Source organism: Dermacentor albipictus, chromosome 1, assembly GCF_038994185.2.
Source record: "Dermacentor albipictus isolate Rhodes 1998 colony chromosome 1, USDA_Dalb.pri_finalv2, whole genome shotgun sequence".
NCBI lineage: Eukaryota > Metazoa > Arthropoda > Arachnida > Ixodida > Ixodidae > Dermacentor > Dermacentor albipictus.
Window position 1 is genome coordinate 463,084,524 of NC_091821.1, and position 25,069 is coordinate 463,109,592.

Sequence of the window (25,069 nt, forward strand, 5' to 3'; positions counted from 1 at the left end):
GCAACACCTTGTGCCTGCTGAAGGCTGTAGCTGGCAGAATGCTATAAAACCGCGATTGGTACAGTCGCAATTCCGCTGGCCAAAAAAAAAGAACAGGAAGAAAAAAATGGTCGTTGTGCCCGATCTGCACGCAACTAGCGACAATAAAAAGAAACAGCGTCCCGAAACTACGAGAGCAAAACACAAGCACAGTTAGTAAATTGTTACGTGATGCTTCACTTCGTGTCGTTTCACTTCATGAACGCGGGTGACTTGCAAGCATGTCGGTGCTATAGCGCACACGACGCTATCGGCCCTCGGTGCGCATATAGGCGCACCGAGAGCCTATGGATATAGACCTATAGACGCCTACACTGTCCGCATAGCATATTGTTTTCCAGACGGAGCTCGCGCGGGCGCGCCATACGCAGCAGCAGCCGGGTTAGAACTCCCCGCACTGAGCATTCACCTCCTACCTATATGAACTAGCATGGTGGCAGCGCCTACAGGCAAACATGAACGCTTCAGAATCGATGACCGCGGACACACGCTGTAAAAACAATGGGGTGAGGAATAGTGGCAGCAGCAGCGAGCGAAGTGACCTTCGTGCTGTCTATCGCTTCAACGCAAACTGAGCGGTGAGAGCACAGCGCAGGAAAAGCTACGAGCAGTCGGGCCACCTAGACTGTGCCCCCAAAGCAGATCGCTATCAAGATAAAGCCTGGACGACCGCGCGCGCGGCCGAAATATAACGCCCTCCCTTCGTCCGGTGCCCTGCGCGCGACGGAATACGGCGTGCTTCCCTCTCTTGCGCCCGTGAGATTGAGCCGCCATCGTTGGCTCACCGTCGCACATTTTCACTTGCAGACACAGCGTACGGTAAGCGAGGACGATGTTATCATGGGAAGAACGCGGTACGAATTCATCGCAAGGGATACCTCTGTCGACTGCCAGAGAAGGTCAACCTAGCGCGCCTCCGCCTACCTTACTCCTCTGCGACGCTTCACCTCGTTTCTCCATCCTCACTCCGCTCAACCTTGGCTACACATTCCACTAGGTGCGGTTGCTTTGCCGCGTGCCCAGCTCGCTCCTTCGTGTTTTCCCCGGCGCGAGATTCCCTTCACTTCCAGGTGCCTTCCTCGTTCGCTTGTTTTGCGGCTTCAGACAGACAGCGCCGATTTCAAGAGCTGCCCAGTTACACTTGCGCATAAAAAAAGGGGGGCATTGATCTTGCGTTGACGTCGTGTTCTGCGCTCTTTGAAGCTTTCTAGTCTGTGCAAGCTGCAAAAACTGTTGAAGAGAAGCGACGTGCCTTTAACAAAAATAAAATAAATACAAAGCACCGCGAACACTTCCTGTCGAGCATGGAATGAGTAATTTTGTGTATTGCATGATTATGCGGGAAAGTATATATTGGGCAGAGAGGCAGATGCAATATTCATTGATTAGGGTATCATTCAAACAAAGTTCACTAGTAGGGACATGGTCATAAAATTGCGTGGACTGTGGCTGTAAGTCCATATTTGAGTGAAAGCGATTTAAAGAATAACATGTGCGCGCCTGTATCAACGTTTTCGCTAGCCGGATTGACCTAGCAAGTTCTGCCTACGGCAACACGTTGGTGTCCAGTCAGGTTATGGCCTTCTCAGATATGTGATATGTTTACGTGCACGTACGACTAAACCGCTAGTGCAGCGCCAGGTCATCTGTTACAAAGTACTTGCAGGACGCCTCCTATTCCAATGTAGCGAGTCCACGACGAAAGCAAACTCGTGTTGAAGTGTTCCTGCACGAAGTCAGCGATGAGCGTTGTGCAGGCGTTGCGACTACACTACGAAATGAAACACGGAAGTGCTGCGCCCTCTGAACGACGGCGGCGTGAACTGCCAAACAGAAGCGACCTATACAAACTCGCGCCCCGACGCAGCTGCGTATGTCGCCTGCATCGCAAGTTAAAATCGCCGTTGCTCGACGCCCGGGAGATCACGCTAACCGAGTAATTTGTCCACTCACCGACACCGGTGAAATGTAGCTCTTTCTCGAAGCCGAATAAGTACACGGTGAAAGCGACACCGAACGGCGGCAGGTACTGCACGAGGAAGTCGAACACGAAGTGCGCGGCCGTGTACAGCGAGCCCGAGATGCCCGTCATGAGCTGGAGCTCGAGCGCGCCGCTTCTCTTCTCAAGGACGGGGAAGATGACCATCGTCGACACGGTCAGACCTAGGATGGCTTGCGGAGCGAAGTTCCAGAAAAGTACAGCTGCTGCTATCGCTTTTGAAACGTCCTTGGAACCCTGCTCCGGATCGTCCGTGCTGTAAAAGGACGCACTAGTGGTCACACGGGCCTTGGGAGAGCGCAATTGGGCGCGCAGTAGCGCCGTGGTAATCAGGTTCCAGAGCACGTTTGCGGAGACGGGACTCGCCGGGTTGTACCAGCCCTCGATCCTGCGTCAGAAGGAGACATGTGCATGTTAAAGAAAAAGAAGCAAATTGTTGCAATTACAATTACTAGCATTTAAAACGCCATTCATTACGGTTACCATTTACACCCGCAGGAAGGCAACTAGCACTTTCTAAAATGTAATTGGTTACTTTAACGTTACTTTCCACTATGCATTTATAAACATTGCGAAGAAAGAGCAAACAGAATGAGCTGGACTGGATATTTCAATGCGGTCTGTGCAGCCCTTCACACGTCATCTATTTTCACAAATAATCAGTTTTCAAAAATTTATTCCGTAATATTCCCTCGCTTTCTTGTGAAGTGATAAGGCATCGACACTGAAAACTCGCTCAATGGGCACACTGCAGAGAAGGGCCGTGTTGTGATGTATGAACACTTTGCCCACAAAATAAGATCTGCTGACAAGCATGGCTATTTAAGATACTGCGTATCGATTCTCCGAACTGTTAATTTATGCGAAGAGACGACACATTGAACACTGTCTGCGGTCTTGCCCTAAATACTGACATAAAAGGAGGCTCTGCTTGAGAACCTGCAAAAAAGTTGCCCTTACGCATGCGTGCTTGCAAGGCCTCATGGTTCCATAAGGGGGAGTATACAGCTTGTAAAAAAGCTTCCAAGTCTCCTTGAATTCCTAAAATTCAAGGACACTTGGAAGCGAGAGTGCGAGAGTGGAAAGCGAGAGTGGTTTCACTCGGCAGGGAATGGGCTCTCAAACCTGCATGAAGAGTCAGATGATGTCACAAATTATAAATTAAAAGGGCCTAGGCTTCCGACTGGCGAAACCAGGTGAGGCTGTTCATTTGTCGCGTGCAAGCCTCTTCTACACATCTGCTCTAGTCGTTGACAAGAAAACGAGCGCATTCGTTGGCATTGGAGCATGCATCACTATTACAACTGCCGCCATCGTCCAGACTAACAGTGCACGACTGGGACGGCCTGATATGGTGACACTGATATGATGGAAGGCGAGACGCTCATGATAAATTGACGCGTGCAACTATATCATGCCTCGGAAGCAGTGTTGAAGCATAGGCGCTAGTGCTTACAGGACTGCCCTTTAACGACCGGTCATCAGTGCACGTTGTTCCTATTCTGCTGGACTGGAGAAGTACGCACGGAAGGAAAGCGCCAAAGTATCAGCGCTTCTTCAGCTACTTCCAGAAGTCCCTGAAAGCTATCGTCAGGGGTCGAATTTGAGGTGCTTGACCCGGAATTCGTGTGGCTTTAGGGATATCCCAAGGGCAGATACAAAGTTCGAGGTACCACTCAAGCTAAGTGATTCTAGAGTGGTGAGCTAGTTAAATAGGGTTTATTGGTGAAAAACTGACTTATGCTTTGCTGCACCATACACAGCGTGTTATTGGTGAGACCAAGCGATCAGCTTTCCATTCTTCACACATACAAACTTTTCCCCTTCTACACCAGTAATTCAAATTACTGGTGTCGAAATTAAAAATGATAGGCACAACTAAGATACAGGAAGGCAGCGGTGTAGACTAAAGAGCTGTGCCGACAGCACTGCGTCTGTGCTGTCGGCACAACTGCCCGATGAATGGAGAGTGACCCGAGTTGTTCCAATATTTAAAAAAGGAGATCGACTAAGATTACAAAATTATCGTCCCATTTCTCTGACATCACAATGCTGCAAGCTCTTGGAGCACATCGTGGCAAACTATATAAAAGAATTCTTAGCTAAAAACAATGTGCTCACGGAGTTTCAGCATGGCTTCAGAAAGGGTTATTCGACTGTAACGCATTTGGTATCAGTGATTCATTCATTTGCTTTATCTCTAGACAATAATGGCCAAATAGATGTAATATTTTTAGATTTCAGAAAAGCCTTCGATAAGGTTCCGCACGACAAATTAATATTCAAACTTAGAATTATTGGCATACCTGACATTTTCATAAACTGGATTATTGCTTACCTGAGCAAACGCACTCAGTACGTTACAATAGGTGAACATAGCTCGGCCACTCTCCCAGTCACATCAAGGGTGCCCCAAGGTAGTGTCTTGGGGCCTTTACTGTTTTTAATTTATATAAATGACATTGTTAAAACCATAACTCCTGGTGTGCAAATTAGACTGTTTGCCGATGATTGTATTTTGTACAGTGACATAACTTGTCAGAATGATCAGACTGTCCTCGAAAAGAATTTAAATAACATATTAAAGTGGTGTAATGAATGGGGTATGTTTATTAACGCTGATAAATCCGTATTTCTTCGTGTTACTCGTAAAAAAAGCCCACTAACTTTTTCTTATACGCTAGGTTCTTCAGCTCTGCGTGAAACTCACAATTACAAATACTTAGGTGTTACTTTGACTTCCACATTGTCATGGAACATGCGCATTAATGATATTTGTTCTTCTGCTTTCCGCAAACTCTGTTTCCTAAGACACAAACTGAAAAATGCCCCTCCTAACGTGAAATTACTGTGTTATTTTACATTTATTAGACCAAAGTTAGAGTATGCATGTATATCATGGGATCCTTACACTAAATCTAATATCGTGCGTCCTGAAAAAATACAAAGAAAGGCAGTCAGGTTTATATTTAATAAATTCGCAAGACTGGACTCTCCCTCCAAAATTATGACAGAAACTCCCTACCTACTCTTGAATCGCGCCGAAAGCTGCTAAGACTTGAATTCCTTTCCCTTCTTCTCAACGACAGGCTTGAAATTAAACCATCGACTTATATAACGCCTGCACTAACACGGCAAACAAGACAGCATCATCCGGATTCACTAACACCCTATTATGCTCGAACTAACACGTTTAAATTTTCTTTTTTTCCCAGAAGAGTATCAGACTGGAACGACAGTTTACAGACACAGTGTGACTAAAATTTGTATAAATCTGTATTTGTTTGTTCTTAATTTGTCCTCTTTTGTTTGTATACGTTCTATTGCCCCTCTGCTTGGACCGAAAGGTCTGCAGTATGTACTAAATAAATAAAATAAAATAAAATAAAATAGGGGTAGCCGATATTTTACCTGACATTAAGATGGAAAGTGGAGCAAGGCAAACCATGCGCTGGATAAGGCAGGTAGCCGAGTCAGGACGAAATTTTCTTCAAATGGAACCACTTGATGTGGTTTATTGAACAGGCACCGCTAGGCTAGCGGGACCCCTTTGTAAGTAGTAGCCCTTTGCAAGTGGCAGCACTTTGAAACCGGGATCCCTTCGAAACGGGACTCCTTCATTTCCCACCTAAAATATATTTATTTTGAGCTAGAAACAGTGTATTTCCAAGGTATAAGGCGCTCTATTATCAGAGTGGAACAGTAGGTATCTCAACTGGAAATATGAGTAACTGCCAGCTGTTACGTCCATCATTGCTTCCAGCTGGAGCCAGAAAATGTCCCTGTTAAACTTCCCCCCTTGAACAACAAACCACTCTCATTGGAAGTGAGACATGAACAGGTGAAGTCTCATGGTGTTAGTTCAAATCAAGCGACAATAAAACTGCTGGCCAGAACTCGCACAGATCTCAGCTGACTGCTACCGCATGTCACTTGTTTGCTTTCAGCAGGAATAGGCCACAAGGTCAGTTGGTTCAGTAAACTGCATGCAGCAGAAGCAGCATGGTGCTCAAACTTGAAATCATGTGAACACTTCTAACACGCGTTGTGGTATCATATATGGAATGCTTCCTTAAGATGTGCGACATAGTTCAATGCTTCCTTGTACATCTGAAATATATATTGACATGTGAGTGAAACATTGTTATACCTTCATCATACCCCACATGCAGTTGATATGTTGCAAAAGCAATGGCCATTAGCATGAGCTAGTGGCCATATACCACACAAAAATTGACTCAGGTTTAACTTTTGTGAGCCTAGGTATCATGAGCGAAAGGTCTGGCTTGGGTTAGCAAAGACTACGCACACAGCGTTTCATCAGAGACCACCGTCTTTCACACACGCCGCAACAGAGCTTGCCGATGGCCGAAGGATGTGGTTCGTCAAACGTTCGTTGTGGGTGCCGTTGCTTGTATTCACGGCTTCGTTTCCTTCTCCTTGTTGCTATTCGTGTTGCTGAACAACGGCGGCGGTTGCAGTAGCTTCGATCTTGGCACGCTTCTGCGCTTAGTAAGCATCTCTATGACGTGCGTATCTGTCCTCCCTTTGAATCCGGTGTTTCAGGAGGAAAGTTCGCGTTAGCTTGAGATTTCGCTGCCTGCCGTCTAGCTATATCTACTGGATGGTTGGATTCAGCTTGTCGCTTGCGCTGAAGCGCACGCAGAAATGGCCCAGCTGGTGCGCTATCCATGACAAGACCGAGTCCCCGGCTTCACTCGCAGTAGAGGTAATTGGCGCCATCTATGAAGAGGGCGAAGCCGAAAATTCGTTTCCGTTGCATGGCCTCGTAGATCGTCGCGCGCACGCACGCCGATCCAGGCGGCCGAGCCCTTCCCCCCCCCCCAACTCCTCTACCCTCGCCCGCTCTCCCCCCCCCCTCGCAACTTCCTCACCTTCGACTGTCGCCGCGCGCGAGCGCCGTGTGGCCCCGCCGGCCCGGCGCCAGCTTAGCCCGCTGCATGACGTTTCATGTCTCGTTATCTGCTGTTATACGTAAGCATGTGCTGCTGCGCATTGACCGGCGTGTGTAGTTTCGTCAATTTCGTGGTCCTCGGTAGCTGTGTGGTTGCGCTCCGCGATGTTTCACCCATTTCACGACTCGTACCGCTCGTGCATCATGCAGTGGTGCGCGAATAGCTCAAAAACAAGCCCTGCAAATTAGTTCCAGGTGCCTAAATACAACAGGTGAGCGCGCAGACCCAAGGACATCAGAAGGAGCATGTACAGGCGCCGAAAAAAGTGGTATACTCCACGCAGCGGGAGCCGGAGCAACGGCAAACTAGAGTCACTGGAAAAAATTTCAGAATACCGCATTAATTCACCCTGCGCCGCAAACGCGTTCATTGGCCCAACCGTACCACGTGACTTTGGGGTGCCATATACCTTCCAAGTGCCAGGCGGGCCGGCTGAGTTAGAGCGCAGGCAGCGCAGGTTTCCTACGTTTTTGTCTTCCGATTGTCGCGCTCGCGTTTGACTGCAAGGAAATCATGCCTGTCTGCTGCGCCTTCGGATGCAGCAACGGAACTCAGACTGGAAAGACGTTTTTCTAGATTCCGACCGGGAAAAATGACTGAGAGCGTCGTTCTGCGTGGTTACACCGAATCGGCCCGGAGAACTTCAAGCCTACAGAAAGCACCCACGTGTGCGAGGTATAAGTACACCTTGCTTGTGCTTTTCGGCACTGTTTTAGTATATATTTATGCGAAGTGCACGCGGTGTTAGCGATATTCTACGAAAATAGGAGTTCATTGCAGGGATCGTTCGCGTCTTGCACGCTTGACGCGGGTACACGCGTACGCGTTTGTTGCTCAACACACGCGGTTATTCCGTGCTCGTGGCACGTGAAAGCACACTTGTCACGCGAGAATTCCGCGTCCTCGTGTGCACCAGGTACTCGCATGATTTCTCCGTGCACGTGAGCGCGCTCTCGCCTCGAGTCACTCGACCCATATGGCACTTGTTTTTCGCAGATGGTGACGATCGCAGTTAATAAAAGACATGGTCAATACGAGGCCCATGATACTTCCCATTTTCCACTTATCCTTTGCTCATTTATACATACACATTTCGAGCTTGAAACCAATCGCCAGGTGATATTCACAACACATGCTTCAAATTTTGAGCTTGTATATACCGAGCACATGCAATTAACTGAAGTCAGCATACATATTATGTTTTATGTTGAAATGCTACGGTGCATACCCAAATAACGCTGTGCTTGATGCATAACAAAAAATACAAAACAACAGAACACCCAGTAGCTTTAGTTTCACTCTGTCATCAGAGTATGAAATCAATTTCATTTCTTATTTGTCCATTCGCCATTTTGCCGGTCCACTTCTTGTTGCTACGCTTCCTGAAGAAGGTATTGATTATTCGGAGCTTATTCCTTTCCGCGAATTCTACCAACAACTTTCCTCTAGTGTTCCTGGAAGCGATGCCGTAGTGGCCAATTGCTTGTTCACCAGCCTGCTTTTTCCATATTTCTTCATTTAAGTCACCCACGGCTACACTATACCGAGTTTGCACTTTTCTCATCACTAATTCAACATCTTCATAAAGCTGATCTACTCTTTCATCATCGTGACAGGAGATTTCAACGCAGGCTTCTACAACCTTAATTGTATAGCTCATATTCAGCTTTATTATGACTACTGCTACCCTTTCATTAGGCTGTAGAGTTAGTCAATGTTGCCCGCTATGTCCTTATGAATTAGGAATCCTACTACGTACTACCGCATCTGTGCAGGTCCTCTATATCAGAGGACGTGGTCGTTAGTGAGCACTGCGTAAGCCTGCCCAATTGTTGTAACCTCACTAAGGCCAATAAAATCCCATACAACGCTTCATGATTCGCCAAAGAGTCCTGCTAAGCTAGCTTCACTCGAGAGGGTTCGTGTGTTGAGCATTGCCAGGTTCAGTTTCTAGGGGCGGCCTGTCCAGGTCCAGAGATTCTTAGCACCCTCTGCCGCGTCACAAGTACGACCACCGTCTTGTTCAGGTGCTCCACAGCTGCGGGAGACTAAGGGCCTTGGGTTGATTGTAGGACATGAGAGAGGTAGTGGCCGAATACTGCACCAGGGAGGTCAATGCCTGTTCTGATGAGGGATTGTCTTTGTTGAAGCTTAGTGGGCCTTCTTAATGTGGCTGCACCTGGACTAGCATAGTCCCACTTGCCCTCGGCACTTTGTTTCCTTGCCGGTGTCAGGCGTCATTCCAAGCCTGGAGATGTAGTGTAGTGGAGGAGCATCCAAACTCACGACTTCCAGATTAGAAGCTCGACGTTCTACCTCTGCTACACGCCACCGCGTCCCCAGACACATATCCACTAACGTAACACTTCAAGACCACATAGGCACAAAAAAGGAAAGAAATAAGGATTTGAATTTCTCACTATAGCAGCCGAGCAGCCAAATAGCTCAGTCAGATAACCTTGTAGGCATTAGGCCACCTTAAGGCGCAGAAAACCAGCCGAGAGGATCGTACATGCCTAAAAACTCACTTGAATTATCTATAGTGAACATCTAGGACCGAGCCGACAAGCCTGACGTAGGTGAATTAGAAGGATAAAGATAGAGCTCATTTATGCTAGGAAGCAGTGTTAAGCTAACTTAGCGTGACTTATCGTTATAGGTGGGTCGATATTATTTATACATTCCTTTGTCTCTGGCCTCGTCGAGAGGCACAAGAGAAGGAAAAATAATAATAATAAAGGAGAAAACAAAGGGGGAGAAAAGATGCCGAAGGAATGGAAGAAGCCTGTTCTGACGCAGTCGCTAACGGATGAGGAATGTTATGCCTACTCTAAGCTACACGAAACGCGCCTGCAGTCAGTCAAACATGGTTTGGACACTTCGCGCACGGAAAATACCGTGCAATGAACGATTACCAGAAGAACGCGTGCGCCACATATAAGGCTTAGCCAATGGGCGTGACGTAGGTGAATCGGAAGGACAAAGCTGTAGCTAGAAAGCATTGCTAGGCTAACGGAGCGCGACTTATCGCGATAGGCAGGTCAATATTATTTATACATACCGTAGTCTCTGGCCGCGTAGAGAGGGGGAGACAAGAAAGAAAGTAAAAATATTAACAAAACTGGAGAAAAGAAAAAGGGAGAAAAGTTTTGCAAATAACTCTAACATCGTGGTTCTGAGCCGCACGTAATAAGGCAACCTTGAAAGCGGCTAAGTACCCAAGATGTTTCAACAAGCTTGAACCGCGCTTAAACAAGAACAGAAATAAATAAATGGCGGAGTGTGCCACCTCGCTCATCCGAAAAACTCAGTGTTGCGCTGCTAAGCCCGAGGTTGCGAGATCAAATCCTGACCACGCGTGACGGCTGTATTTCGATGGGTGCGAAATGATAAAACGCTAGTGTACCATGCATGCACGTTAAGGAACCCCTGAGGGTCAAAGTGAACCCGCAGTCCTCCACTACGGCGTACCTCATGATCATGTCGGGATTTTGGCATGTAAAACCTCAGAATTTAATTGTTTTTGAACACCAACAACGCACACCAAGACCCTTGCAGCGACTTGCCGCCATGTTACCCGTCATGTGGTGTAAGAAATCGTGATCATCATGGCGTCATGATTTTCTATATATGTCGCCAGCGTCTCTAATGATACCAGTTTCTGTAAATAATAATTACAGACTTTTGGTGAAGTAAACATGTGGTAATAGGAGCTAATTATTTTAACCGTAGAGTCGTAGCACGTGACAATGTACTAGACTAACAGAACTTGCGGCATGAAAGAAAGAAAACATCACAGTGGCCTTCATTGTTGCCTGTTGTCGTCTGTTGGTGAGGCGTGTTAAAGCGGTTTAAAGCGCAGTTCTTAGAGGCCCGTTTCTGCGTAGAGCGTCTGCGTGCCTCGGCGCCGTACCTCGTAACCGAGCGAACGAGCACATTGAAAAATGAAAGCGAACGCGGAGCGCAGCGGGAGCTGAAAGGGAACACGAGGAGGAAAGTGGAGGAGGAGGTTACACTGAAAGCATGAGATAGACAGTTGAGGAATAGCGGAGGTGAAACGGCCCGCGCATGCGCTGTGCTGCCGGTGGCCCTGGCATCTGAAGCCGCGTGGGTGATATCACCTGCATTCCCGGGGAGGCAGGGTGATGTGAGGTGGGGATGGCTACGCTTGCCGGCAGGCCAACTGCTGCGATCAGTGGGCGGTACCAGAGTGTGTTACGGGTATCACTGCTCCTGCAAGGGGCGATGACGAGCCGCTACGAGTAAGGATCGATGTGACACTTCCTTGGGCGTTGTGGCCGCTGACACTGGTGGCACAATTTCCCCGCGACGAAGGGCCACTCTCGTCGTTGGTGGAACGAAATCGCGAGAAGAAAAGCGTAGTGCCGCACAAGACGGGCTGTGCGACGACGATGGCTACAATATGGCACCAGAGGTAGCGTGCGTCGTCTGTATGGAAACAAGGCGCTACATAAACAGAGGGTTGTCTGCGGCGGCTATGAATCGCGCCCACGCGTCACCCACGCGCTGCCTCTCCTGACCTCCCGATTAGCGAGGCAGTCGTGCCACACTTCACTCCCTTTGCAATGTGCCGCACGAGACAGACTTTTCGCGCCAGCCACGCTACTAACAGCGTTCTCTTCCAAAGATAAACCATGTATCTAATGTAATAACACAAAATAATGACACGCGAAATGAAAATACATATAGAGCGACGCTGAAATTTCGCAATAGGGAGTATCGTAATTATCGGGAATTTTCGTAGGGAAGCAATCGCAGTGCTATCTATACACACGAGCCGTTTGCGCAGCGGTCCAACTGGTCAAACCGCAGCAAGCGTCTTACTACAGGGCGTTAATAGTGTAGCAAGATTGGCAACACTGTGTAGATCAGGCGCGGCTTGCGCTTGTCTACTAATGAGAAGGTTTAACACATTTTTTGCAAACAAGTCAGACGGTGCACTTTAGATTGCGATTGACTGCGATCATATTTGTAGCGATGAACATTTCCAGACAAAAAGAGTTCTCCCCCAAAATGAACGAAGCGAAAATATAATGTACGGTTGCTGCAAAAGCCAAAATTCTTCGTCCTCATGCAAACACTGCCTTGAAAGGTAAATTTGCACATCTCACAGCAGAATATCAAATATTACTTAGGGTACGAGTTCACTATTGCTTGCCGCATCCCAGCCAGAGGTTTCTACTTCCTGCAAAAAAAAATCTTTATCCAGTTGTTCCCAGCCTATTCTGCAATATATTCAGATGGATGAATTAATTCAAGCTGCAAATCTCTATGAAAATCTTATTTCATACTGCTGTTCACACCCCATTTTCTTATAGCGAAGCTGTATATGGCTAACCGATTCGTGTGTCCGTCGCCTGTACGTTGAAAACTCCTCCGGCGCAACCGCATCCGCGAAAATAAACAGAGGCGCGCGATTGCCTGCACCAAGTGATATCGTTGCTCTCCGTCGCAGCAGAGTGCGCGCGCAGCAGTTTCTCTCCGGCACCGAAATAGGCAGGCCACGCGTCATACGTATTACTGAGGAGCGCAGATTTTGATCAGCAACGCCGCGAGCAGCACCGAAAGTGAGCTCGTCTATGCCATGCACGAGCCCGGGTGCAAGAACAGGCTCGTGCAGCCGAGCACAAGCAGTAACTGCATACAGAGGATCCGGCAGCCTACCAAGCCGTCGTTTAATAAACCATCGGAATTAACCCAGTGATAAACACCGGGGCCGCACGTTTCAGCTTCGCTGGTTAACCATCGGTGCGGAGTGCTTGAGCGGTGATTTTTTTATGTGATAGACTATTTTGACCTGTATTTGCAGTACTTATTGTTCCTGCGAACTTATAATTGCAGTAGCAGTTATGTAAATACTGCAGGTGCATTTTTGTCGTCGTCGCCATGGGCATCACGGTGATGTTTCGTATAGTGTCCAAGGGTGATAATACCGTCGCCGCGCTTGGTATGCTGTATATGCGAGAGAAAGCGCACGAGGGCAACCGACGATGGCGGCTCAATCTAGCGCGAGCAATGAGGAAAGAGGATAAGTACGTGCCGTCTTCCGTTGCCCCAAAGGTCCGCATGTCCTGCTTTTCTGGACGCGTACCTACTAGCGCCTCAAGCGGCCGCGGCATGAAGCTAGCGCATTTTCAATGGAACGTGCGGGTTTTTCGCGAGTAATTAAAGGTGCAGGTCGATTGTTGAAAAAAAGGCAGAGACAAACATGTTCTAGAAGACAATCCACACGAGACAAATGCAGTGATCACTCCGTGGAAAGGTAGAATTTTGTTCCCAGAGAAGCGATGGAAGCCTACGGAAACGACGAAAGCTTGAACTCGATCTTCGACACAGAATTGGTAGCCGTGATAAAACTACAGCTATTACCATAGTAGCCTCTACAACATATGTAGTCCGGAGACTCAGCTTACGATTTACGTCTATCTCGGCTCTCTATCTCGGTACCTTAGGCTAGTCACCTAAGGAAGACGACGGTATTGAAAGCGGACACTTTTCGTGTAGAGAAGATGCTGACGTGTCTTGATGTGGACTGAGTCAATATGCTCCTGTGTGATGTCGGCTTCCGTGTCTGGAGCCACTGTGACTTATGTAAAATAGACCCTTTTTCCTTCATTCCTACTACGGGACGTATTTGCCGATTGACTTGCTGGACTACTGGCCCAAATGCCACCTCGAGCCGCAAGACTGTCTTATATACCAGTGGGCTCGCGGTGGTAGGGATCGAGTCAAGCACCTCGCAGCTGAGCAAGGCGTCCCACCCACTGAGCTGTTTTATGCCTGGTGTTCATGAGCACGTGCATCTAATTTATGACGACGACTATGACTGAGAAGAGGCCTAATGACTGTGGAAATGTCAAAGCTACGCAATTGTTAATTTACTTTTGTGTCCCGGTATCGACATTTACTAATTTTATTTTTCGCGATTTCCATTCGGCTGACCACCTCCCAATTAGTGATGTCTTATGCAATTAAATTCGAACATTTCAACACCTTAGAGTCTCATGCGATGTTAGCCTGTTAGCCTTCTTTTTTTCCAAATCTTGCTCTCAAGAACCTTTGACTTTTTGTTCCCCTGAAAAAAATTAAAAAGCCAAAATTCAAAGGTCCTTAGGTGAGTAGAGAATTACTTCAATTGTCTCGTCACATTTCTAGATTTAGAAGCCTAAAACATCCTGGTGACGTCCATGGCACAGCGCACGTTCATATTATGTGCGAAAGCTTTCGCTGATGCACGGTAAAAGCAAGGGAAGCATACGACACGGTCACTGGCTGTCAACAGTCTAAGTCGTACGTAACTTCCAGCGACTGGTAATGGCGGCGGTTTCCTAAATTTCGTGATTTCACTCGCATTTCAAGCGGTAAATTTTCAACAGGGACTGCGCTATGTCTAAGTTATCTGACACTGGGCTTTTGGAGAAATTAAAGATTTCGCCGTAGTTGGTTTTGAAAGTGTCGCTAAATCAGTGGTTGACAGCAAATACTGCGAACGCATAATTCCAATGGCGGTAATGAGTAACTAATCACGTTGTTGTATATGTAAAAAAAAAAATTGCAGGTGAATACATCTCGATGGCTGCTGACGGTAATTCGTTAGTATTGAATTAGCATAGCAACACATTGTATTGTCATCCATCAAATGAGTTATGCATGAGGCGTGTGCTGCAGCGGGACTCTTCTTCCAAATTTCAGCTCTCAGCCATGCGTCGAGCTTATCGCTTATGAGTACCGACTGCGCTTCCTTCCTGTGTGCCGCCGCCAAAGAAGCCGACGCATTGTGAAGCCGATGCCCAGAGCTGCGGCCGCTTATTTCCCCACAGTCCGCGCGCACCGTTCTTTCGCACGAACCGCAATTTAGAGAGCTGCAGTGCGATAGCGCATGAGTCCAGTCACGTGGTTTTAACGCGACAGCGTTAAGGAGCTCGTGCAGCAGAAAAGCTGGTGTCATCGGTGGTGCTGACCCTGATCAAGAAATGGCGGAAGGCAATTCATAAATAAAAACAACTTGCAAGATGGGCTGGGTGGTAATCGAACCAAGGTCTCCGGAGTTTGAGACGGAGACGCGACCACTTAGCCATAATTTCGACGCTTCAAAGCGGGACAAAAGCGCCTCTAGTGAATGCGGTATTGCCTTAGAAACGTGCCGTAGAAAGTTATATCGCGGTGTATATCGGTAATTATGAGCATGTAAATTACAGAAGCCGCAGTTACAAGCCGCTACATTTCTCCTGCGCTTGGCGCGCACGCAGAGCCATCTTGCGGCACACACAGAAGACCCCCTCCTCGCAATGTACGGCGCTGCCCCGACAGGTGGCGCGCCTCTGGCCTGCGCGACGCGGCTCCTCTTTCCGCTCACAGCGCGATTCTTAGGTGCAGCGTCCGATGCGGGACGCGTCTGACGGGATCGCTGTGCCGTAGCGCGTCTGGTGGGAAAGAGTCCCTTGCGATGTGTGCCGTGCTGCTGGCGAGGAGTCATGCGTCTGCGTGGCGCTCCCAAGCGAGATAGCGCACGATCCCATCGAAGCGTCAGTCCCATGATCGCGTCGGGCTTCGCGGCGCGTCGCGGCCCGGCTGCCCGTGCCGATCACGACGTTTGGCTCGCGTAGATCGTTTTTCCCTCCGAGACACCGAGTTCTTTGGTTCGTTCCGCTTGCTCAGGCGCACGTTTCGTCTTTGTGTGACTCAAGAGCATGCCGAGCGAATGAGTGGGTGGTGCGAACGGGATGCGATAACGCTATCGCGTTCCACTCTTGAAGGCGAAGCTTAAGCATCCACGAATTTTTATTTGATATTTCGTGGGCTTTCTATAAACACACACACAAAAAAATAAACGCGCAGCATCTACGTTGAAACGGAAAATTGGATCTGAGCCACCTCTACAACACGCGCCGTATGCTGTGTGCGCGAGTGAAAGCGTGCGAGGGTGAGGCGGTGATCGCGGCTCAATCTTGCGCCCGCGAAGGGGGCAAAGCTGGAGGGGCTGAAGCGCGCCGCCTTGCGTCGCGCGCATGGCTCCGGGGGGCGGTTAGGAAGGGGGGTGGGCGGGCTTCTACGCCGTGTGGCTGGGACACAGTCCGCCTTGGGCTGGGTTTTCGCGACTTAGTTCAAGTTGATGCGAACGTAGTCAGTTTGCTCACTGCTGCTGCCACGCTTACTCACTCCAGCGTTTTGATAGCGAGCTTCCGCGGTCGTCGAGTGGGGTGTGTTCACGTTTGCTTGTGTTAGCGTTAAACATGCGGGGTAATTTAGTAGTACGCCTATGTTTACATACGGCCGATAAAACTACTATGCTTACTCTCTATAGCTGTCCACTAATTTGCTATCGATATGGATGCTTCGCCTTTCGGGCGAAATTGCGACCTTTTTATTTGTTCTTCCGGTGGCTTCACAAGCTTCCGCCTATGGTAGCGGTGATGGGACATCCAGAAATTTTAGTAGTAGCCAATGATTCGCTGCGGCAAGGCGAGGTACAGCGTGCTCTCGGGCAAGGGAGTGGCGGGGAGAACGGGATCGAGGTTATCGCTTTCTCGTTCGCAGCACGTAGACAAGAATCCGTAATGGATTCTTCCCCACGAAGTGGATCAACCACAGACGTAGGCGAGAGAGTCTACCATAGAACGCTGACGGCGTTGACGCCGACACACCAAGCATGAACGAAACCCGTTCGCTTCATCCAAATTGACAGCTTAGCTGGGCGAGTTGGTTTGGTTCTAACTTACAGAAAAACTGCGCGAAAAACACGTGGACGAGCGAGAGTGAAACGAGCACCCACGTTCGTCGTTTCTCACTCGCTCGTCTACGTCTTTTTCGCGCAGTTTCTTTGTTAAGATGCGTTTCCTTCCACAGCTTCCAGGAAAGACTTCGGGAAGGAGAGGAAAGGCGGTGAAGGAAAGGGTGCGTGCTCTCAAGCAACCGAGTTGCGGGGATGAGCGGCAAAGAGAGGGGAAGGGGGAGCCATTTTGTTTTACGGACAACCATCGTCAACGGTTTCTGCAGAATTTCTTTCCCGGTAGTAGTTTACACTAGAAAAGTTTCGATTCTTCTGTTAGTCCTGCCAATGTTTCTGTCACCACCACGAATATTATCCCATCATAAATGCAAAATTGGCGATACCAGTGCAACTTTCGGTTGCGATTGCGTGTGTTGGAAGAAAAACACCTACAAAAATTACCTGCCTTGCGCTTAATGGCAAGTTTAAGATTCAACACATCCGTCTATAATGAAACGTTTACACACTCCTGTCGCCACAGCCGTGTGTACGGGAACTCACGTGTTGGCGTTGTAGGTGATCCCATAGGCGTAGTGACGGTAGTAGTCCAAAAAGTCTTTTCGTGCCATTTGCACTAGGTCCCGCTTGGCGTTCTTTATCTTTTCGATGGTGGCGCCCTCGCTTCGGGCCAATGCCTCGAAGTATTTGGAGAAGTTGGTCGCGGGCGCCTCTTCCACAAAGCCGCGGGCGGAGCCAAAGTGGACGTTGCTGCGCAGCTCGAGCATATCGGGTGCGTTCGCTTTTGCGCCAGACCGCTTTGGAATGAGGCGGGTCTGGTTTTGAAAGACGGTCTTCGCGGCGAGGACGAAAAGCACCACCGGGAGTATCCAGCCAAGCACGATGGTCATTGGCGAGCGGTACCAGTAGAGCAGCCGCTTCGAAAGCAGCGCTCGCAGCCGCTGCAAGCTGCCAGCGTTGTTCGTGTGGACGATCAGAGGTGCCTGTGGCGCGCCTGCAGAGGGGCGGTAAGGCATACGATTAGAAGTTTGCTTTCTGAGCAATCACCTCCCACACACCCTTGTGTGTATATATATATATATATATATATATATATATGTGTGTGTGTGTATATACATGCGTAGCACTTGAGTGATGCTACAAGGTAAACAGCACCAGTATCTAATTGTAACAGTTTCGACCGGACGACCGGTCTTTATCAGGCTTAAAAAAAAAAAAACCCTGATGACATTTCCTAAAAAAAAAATTATGGGATTTTCCGTGCCAAAACAACTTCCTGATTATGAGGCACGCCGTAGTGGGGGCTTCGGAAATTTTGACCACCCTGGGATCTATAACGTCCACCTAAATCTAAGTACATGGGTGTTTTTCGCATTTCGCTCCCATCGAAATGTGGCCGCCGTGACCGGGATTCGGTCCCGCGACCTCAGTCTTAGCAGCCCAGACACCATAGCCACTAGGCCACCACGGCGGGTCGGACGATCATTCCTCTGGTCGATACGAAATACTTCCTTTCTGTACCTTGTACCATCGCTGAAGTCCTTTAAGTTCGAGAGGCAGCCTGAAGAATTTCTCTTTACTTTATATATATATATATATATATATATATATATATATATATATATATATATATATATATATATATATATATATATATATATATATATATATATATATGATGATTGAATAATGAATATTGATAACAGTGAAGAATCTGGCAGATACGTATATACGACCTATTTACGCATAGTGGTGCACTAACCGATCACGCCAGCTGTCCGCCACGACTTCAACTGGGTCGCTTTTCCGCACCCAAGGAACTGGATAAGGAAAGGGCGCCGCGGTAGTTGAATTGCTACAGCAACGCACGCGTAATGCGAAAGTTGTAGGAATGTTCTTCGCCTGCGGCAAGTTGTTTTTTCATCCATTTTCATTTCCAATAATTTTTCGTTTCTTTACTTCATTTATTTTATGTGCCATTATTGCAACCTGGTTATGAGGCACGCCATAGTAGAGAGCTCCCAAACAACTTTTCAATACGGGTTATTTAACGCGCACGCAATAAACGGTTGCCCCCATCAAAATGCGGCCGCCACTTAAGATTTGATCTCGCACCCTCGTGTTTTTTGCAACGCACCGCCAAAGCCATTACGCTACCCCGGCGGGTTCTTTTCATTCTAGGCAAACATTTACGTCAAACTTCGCGTATAGAAAAAAAACGCGGTGGCACGGCGCAAGACGTTCACTGGATTGCGCTACACGAATAAAAATACAGGCGGACGCCGCCGCGTGTTTGCGTAGTCGCCGTCAGTGAGGCCAGAAAGTGTAAAGGCAGATTAATATCAAGGCAACAAACAAGCAAGCAGGTTTAGATGCCATGGATTTCTGTGGCTAGTCGAAGCCAAGGCGAGGGCAAGGTCACGCTCAGAGACGCGGCTTTTCTGTTCCGGAAAATGCGGGCCAATTTAGAGATAAAGTACAGTCTAAATTTGCGGGCCGATCCCTCAGGTAGGGCCGTCTGCAAGCTCTTTCTCGCTAACTGCACAATTTTTGACAGGCTACTGCCCCTGTGCGTGTTCTTGAAAAGTACAGGACTGTGCAAAGGTCGTTTTCCTCGAACGCTATACGGTAAAGCCACTCATCGCACTCGCAAGAGCCGCTGGGAACTGCTTCTATACGCTTGTGGCCCCATACTGCCTTTTAAGCAAGTGATTCGTGTCGTTCACGTTATGTCATTCATTAGCTTGGGCTAGTAGTGCATTGATACAACGTATATCGCATCCTGCATTTAATGTCGTACACATCACGTCGTTCACAGTAATGTCATCCTCGGAATGCACTTCACGTCGTGACATGTAATTCTTTATGCACACGTTCCTGTAACGCATTTCATGTCCTCTAATTCGTGGCACTGCATGTCAGTCACGTTTATTTCTTGTGCTTCATGGTTACGTCATGCGTGTCACGGGATGTCATTGCAGTTTACGTCATACATGCCATTCGTGTCACGTTACACGTGCTACAGAAGCGGCGTATTTCGATGCTGGAGCCATGAAAGGTGACAAGAAGTTCGCGTTGAGTCCGTGGAGTTGACTTCTCTCTGTAGCGTGGAAGAAACATTCGAAGCGGTCTTGCACCACGGGATGAGGCTCGGCGACTATAGCGCCGCACAGCGGCAAAATGAACAGGGAGGCGCAAATCTTATCCACTACGAGAAACCGCCGCCTCTTCGCATCCCGCTTGCGGTCACACGCCTAGCTCCGCTTTGGGCGCGCCCGTCAGAAATTGACAGCGCGCCTTGGCATTCGGAGACATCAGGTGCGAATTTGGGTGCTTAGTGCCGTCGACTAGGTGTTCGCACAAGAGGGGTGTGGCGCAGGCCGTCACTATTAATACTGTGCAGGTTTCACGCGGCTGACGAAGAATAAAAGAAAATAAAGTTTCACCTAAAGGGGCCCGGAAATTATAGAATAGCATCACCATTAAATTACGTCGCTTCGCGAATATAATGGGGCAGAAATTTTTCCACTCCTCGAAGCAGAATCAAAGTTGTTAAAGCCCCTTTTCGGCTCGATAACTATACGTCTGTTTCCTTTCATTAACTCTAGCGCACTGGAAGCCACACGGAGGAGAGGGCAAGGGGCGCTATAATGAGAAACGCCTTCTTGGTCCCGAGGTGCCTTCTGGTAGCGACGCAGTACCTAAGCTAGGCTTTTCATCTTGGAGGCCTCGTGCAGCGGACGCAGCAACCACGCAATTATCGCGTTAGACCAGCTACGCAAAGATGAAATAGTTATTCTCTTATTTAGGTCGCATGCATATATATTTGTAATTTGTTTAACTCAGATGAGTAATAAGTGTATTAGTGAGAATGTTCTCAAGATCACGAAATCAGCCGATAGCTGTTGTGGGTCCAGCTGCTTGCTTTGACTCTGCATGACGACTGCGCGGAAGCGAGAGCAAGCGATTTTACAGTGAAGTGGTATGTGGTTCAGATCCGGGATTTCGTGGCGTCTGCGAGCAGAATTATCAATATCAGCATTGGCTCGAGCGTCGTCGTCTTCTTCGTTGGCGCCCCTCCACGCAACCGCGCGAATGCGCTCGTGCCATTTCTCAGGCGTTCCTCCCGCTCTTCCACAGCTGGCTCTGTCGTGCAAAAAACTATCATCGTCACCAATGGCTTTTTCGAGTGCCGCTGACGTCCGGGATCTATAGGTGAACCACGTAGTTGATCTAAGTTTCGTTCCCCCAGTGCAATGGGCAGGCCGCACGTCGTCAGGACTGCAATAGAGCAGCGCGCGTTTGAAGAGCGACGGAGGAAGCAGCGACGCGAGCGCGATCGTCGACGGCGTGGGGACGCTGATGCGGCGGCCAGAACGTGCCTGCGAGCCAAGCGACTAGCGAGAACCGACGAAGCATGCCGTGAGTCAGAGAATGGCGCGAAGCGACTTCGGCGCCAAAGGGGTCAACGAGGACGACTTCAAGGGCGCGAATGCGAGGTTCGAAAGAGCCTTCCTCGATAGTTATCTCGGCTCTAGACCCGCAACGTCTGCGGTTTTATAACGACCCTCGTCGTAATGGGGAAGCCCCGTTTACGGGGGCATGAGCCGTTGCATAATGGAGTATGCAGTGTCATACGCCATAGACACACTTAATAACACGCGAATGTGCGCGCGTATACCTATATCGTTACGATGACCACAGATTTGGTCGATAAATGTGGCCGCACCTTAGTTCAAAATTTTTTGTCACCTCTGTGTCGTGCGGTAAACAGCTTTGCTGGTCATCCATCTTCACAGAGTGGAATGGTTCATGATTTTTTTCATGGCTTTCGAAACGATAGAGTAAATTTTCTGCTGCATGCAGTGCAATAATATTTGGCGCATGCATATAGGAAGCCTCAAACTTAACACACAAACGGAGTCCACTCAGAAGACCCCACTTTAGCAGCGTAGAAATAAAAAAATGTTATAAAAAGGAATACAGGACCGCATGTGAACATTGTATTGCGTCCTCATGCGTCTACCTTTCCTCCCTCCTTCACCTCATTTTTCATTTTTGTGTGTTTAGCAATCTAGCTACTTATTCGGCCAAGTTCTTGCCAGCCTGAACTGCTCAACTTTCGTGTTTTAGTTTGAAATATGTATGACGCGCTTGCAGAAGAAAGTGTATTGAAATCGGTGATCTAAGCAAAGGTCGTCACCTGTTTTTACAGCGCTAATTGTCATCGCTGCACGAACCCTGCCCGTGCAATGTGCTAGCTTCCTATGACAGGAGCAAAGGAGCAAACACCCGTGTACTTAGATTAGGTACACGTTAAACAAACCCAGGTAGTGCAAACTTCCGGATCCCTCCACTACGGCGTGCCATATAAAGACATCGTGGGTTTGGCACGCAAAACGCCATAAATTAATTTTTTTTTACTTTACTGGAAAACGTGTGCGGGGAGGGCTACGTAGTTCGCATTGTTACCAGCAGCGCCTTACCATCATTGATGTGGTTTCGATACTTGTGTTGTGCTTGTTCTTTATTGAAACGAATGCTGGGCTGCATGTTCTATGCGTGAAGCCTAAGAATGTATTTAAACAATGATGTTGGGCTCCCGCACCGCGGGACGGCGCGCCCAAAGGTCGGCGCCATGAAAGACGATGAAGCGCGTAAGCTGCATGCTGTTGTGCCATTACCACCAGCCCGGATTCCGAATCTACAAGATGCAGAATTTATCCAGCGAGCGCCCTTTGGACAAACCCGGGGCTGCGCCGAATGGTACAGCGCCCTAATTCTCCCTTGACAAGTCAAGATGATGAGCCGTCAGGCAGCGGTGTCCTGCGGAGAAGCATCGGCGAGGAACATGTCCAAACGTGCAACCAAGTGCCAGACAGCCCGGCGCCGCACCTCCTTTTGCCTGGAGTTAACCGCGCGCGCGAACTTTGAATCGGGTGGCCAGCGCGGTCACTGGTTGGACCTCTCGGACGACCGTCGAGTGGTATTGGGCCGTTTGAGTGACAATGGTTTCTCGGGGATTATAAAGCCGCGACGCGGCCGCCTGGAAAAACCCGATCCGCCGACCCACCGGGAGCAGAGTGCCGCTCTCGACTGGAGTGAGATGTGTCACGCCTTGCAATCTTGCCGGACGTCGCCGTGCGGGAACAGTCGCGTTTGCTGTGAGCTCTCGGCCGCAGTGCCGATCCGATCTTGTGTATAAAATCCCTTTCGTTATTCTCACCGACGCCTGACTCTGAGTCTTCGCTACCAACGCTCTGTCACGAAACGGGTGACGAGCGCTACGGGACCACAAAGTCGTAATAGTGGTGTCAGCGGTGCAAAGTCGTAACAACGCTCTTCTTCTGGCCCCGTATTAGAGACGCGTAGATTTTGTAAGACTCCGTCTTCAATCTACTTTACATTTTTCTGGTGGAGGTGCGGGGTACATACCACCACTCCCAGATCGAACACCTGTTACAAGCCCAGTACAAAGTCCGGTCGAGCTGACTCCTGTTCACTTACGGACAACCCGTCGACTTCAAGGACTGTCACATGAGCACGAGTCTCTACCCAATCGAGTCAGAAGGATGAGTACATCGGTTCCGTCTTGTTCCTCAACCGCACTGGCCGAGGTCGTCCTTAACCAACCGCGAATTCCCACGTCCTTCCATGGGGACACCTTCGAGGATGTTGAGGACTGGCACGATCACATTGAGCGTATCACAGAATTCAACGGCTGGACTCCAGAGCGCAAGCTACGTAACGCCTACTTTGCCCTCTAGGACTATGCACGGACATAGTTTGAGAACCGTGAGGCGGCCCTATAGACATGGGACGAATTCCGACGGTAGCTTATCAGCGCATATTCTAGCGTCGATCGCAAGGAGTTAGCTGAATCCGCAATTCAGGTGAGAGTACAGAGGCCGAACAAAAGTGTCGCAATGTTTGTCTTGTGCAATGTGCCGACTTTCCCGACTTGCGGATCGGACCATGCTGGAAAAAAAGAAGCTCAGGAACTTGTTGCGCGGTGACAAGAAAGAGTTATTATTCGGTGTCCTAATGCGCAACCCACCAAAGACCATTGGAGAGTTTCTCGCGGAAGCCATATCAATGGAACTGGCACTGCAGCAGCGAACAAGGCAGTACAACCGCGACGTGTCGACCCTATCGCGCGACCCTCTCGCTATACCCTTAGACAATACCGACGCCTTGCGCGAGCTCATTAGGCTTGTTCGAGAAGAGCTCCAAAAGCTTAAGGTGGCTCCGGCATCGGTACAGCGACTCGCTCTGGCTGAGGTCGTCCGGGAGGAAATCAGGCAGGCAATCCAAGTCCCAGAGCGCAGCGGGACACCACAGCACCAGGTACGGCAGTCACAGCCTCGCATGCCGTATGCGGAAGCTGCGCGAAGTTCGTTGTCCCCGATTTTTCGCGTTGTAAGCAACGTCCCGGACTTTCATGGCGTGCGCGCCGTTGAACAAGCAACTGACGACTTCAGGCCTCACCGCACGCCATTCATGGCTGAAATACGACCCCCCTGCAAGACCGACGTATGACGCACTGCAGACCGGAGGCCCTTGTGTTTTCATTGCGGTGAAGCCGATCACCTCTACAGGGCGTGTCCTTACCGCCCAGCTGGGCTCCGTGAATTTTAACTGAATGTGCAGTGCCCGCGCAATGGTGAACGCCCCATGGAGATTGAAGCATACCTCGCGGACGCCAGAACCTCGTTTGCGCCCCGATTCCGTGAGCCCCGGTCACCGTCACACGTCTGAAACAGGTCTTCCAGCCCCCTCTTCTCGCTGAGCGTAACAAGGCGTCGCTCACCCAGCCCTGTCTACCGGTAAAACTGAGCCCAGAGACCCGCGGAGGTGAGGTCGCTGACGTTGCGAACGCTGAAGATCCTGCACTACGACGACCGCGATATGACGCAATTGAGACGCAGAGAAATCAGTGTAGTTCGGTGTCATTATCTTGCGACGTACCTGTTGCCGCAGATGACCACGAAGTCACGGCGTTAATGTCACTGTAGGAGGGCACCTCATAACCTCAAAGGGCCGGAGCTCGGCACGAGTCAACATTCAGGGCTTCAGGTACATCGGCGACTTCGTCATTCTTCCTGAATGTTCAAAGGACCTTATACTCGGCATGGATTTCCTTCAGGCGAAGGGTACCATCATCGACTTGCAAGAGTCTAGAGTCATCTTCGCTACTACGCAAGCCATAGCGAAGAGTAATGGTGACATCGCAGTTCGCGTAGCTGACAATCACGTCACGTTTCCACCCAAGAGCAGCGTGCTTACCCTTGTACGATGCGACATGGA

The 25,069-nt window shown here is 49.1% G+C and overlaps 1 protein-coding gene across 5 annotated transcripts in view; it reads right to left on the minus strand.

Moving 5' to 3' along the window:
* Nucleotides 1-25,069, minus strand: part of LOC135905592 (phospholipid-transporting ATPase ABCA3-like) — a 226,287-nt gene that overhangs the window by 56,887 nt on the left and 144,331 nt on the right. For all 5 annotated transcript variants that reach the window (XM_065436536.2, XM_065436534.2, XM_065436533.2 and 2 more), the window contains exons 16-17: nt 17,306-17,756; nt 1,993-2,426 (exon numbers count right to left, since the gene is read on the minus strand). In XM_065436536.2, the coding sequence (XP_065292608.1) occupies nt 1,993-2,426; nt 17,306-17,756 (885 nt within the window). The remainder of the gene's footprint in view (nt 1-1,992; nt 2,427-17,305; nt 17,757-25,069) is intronic.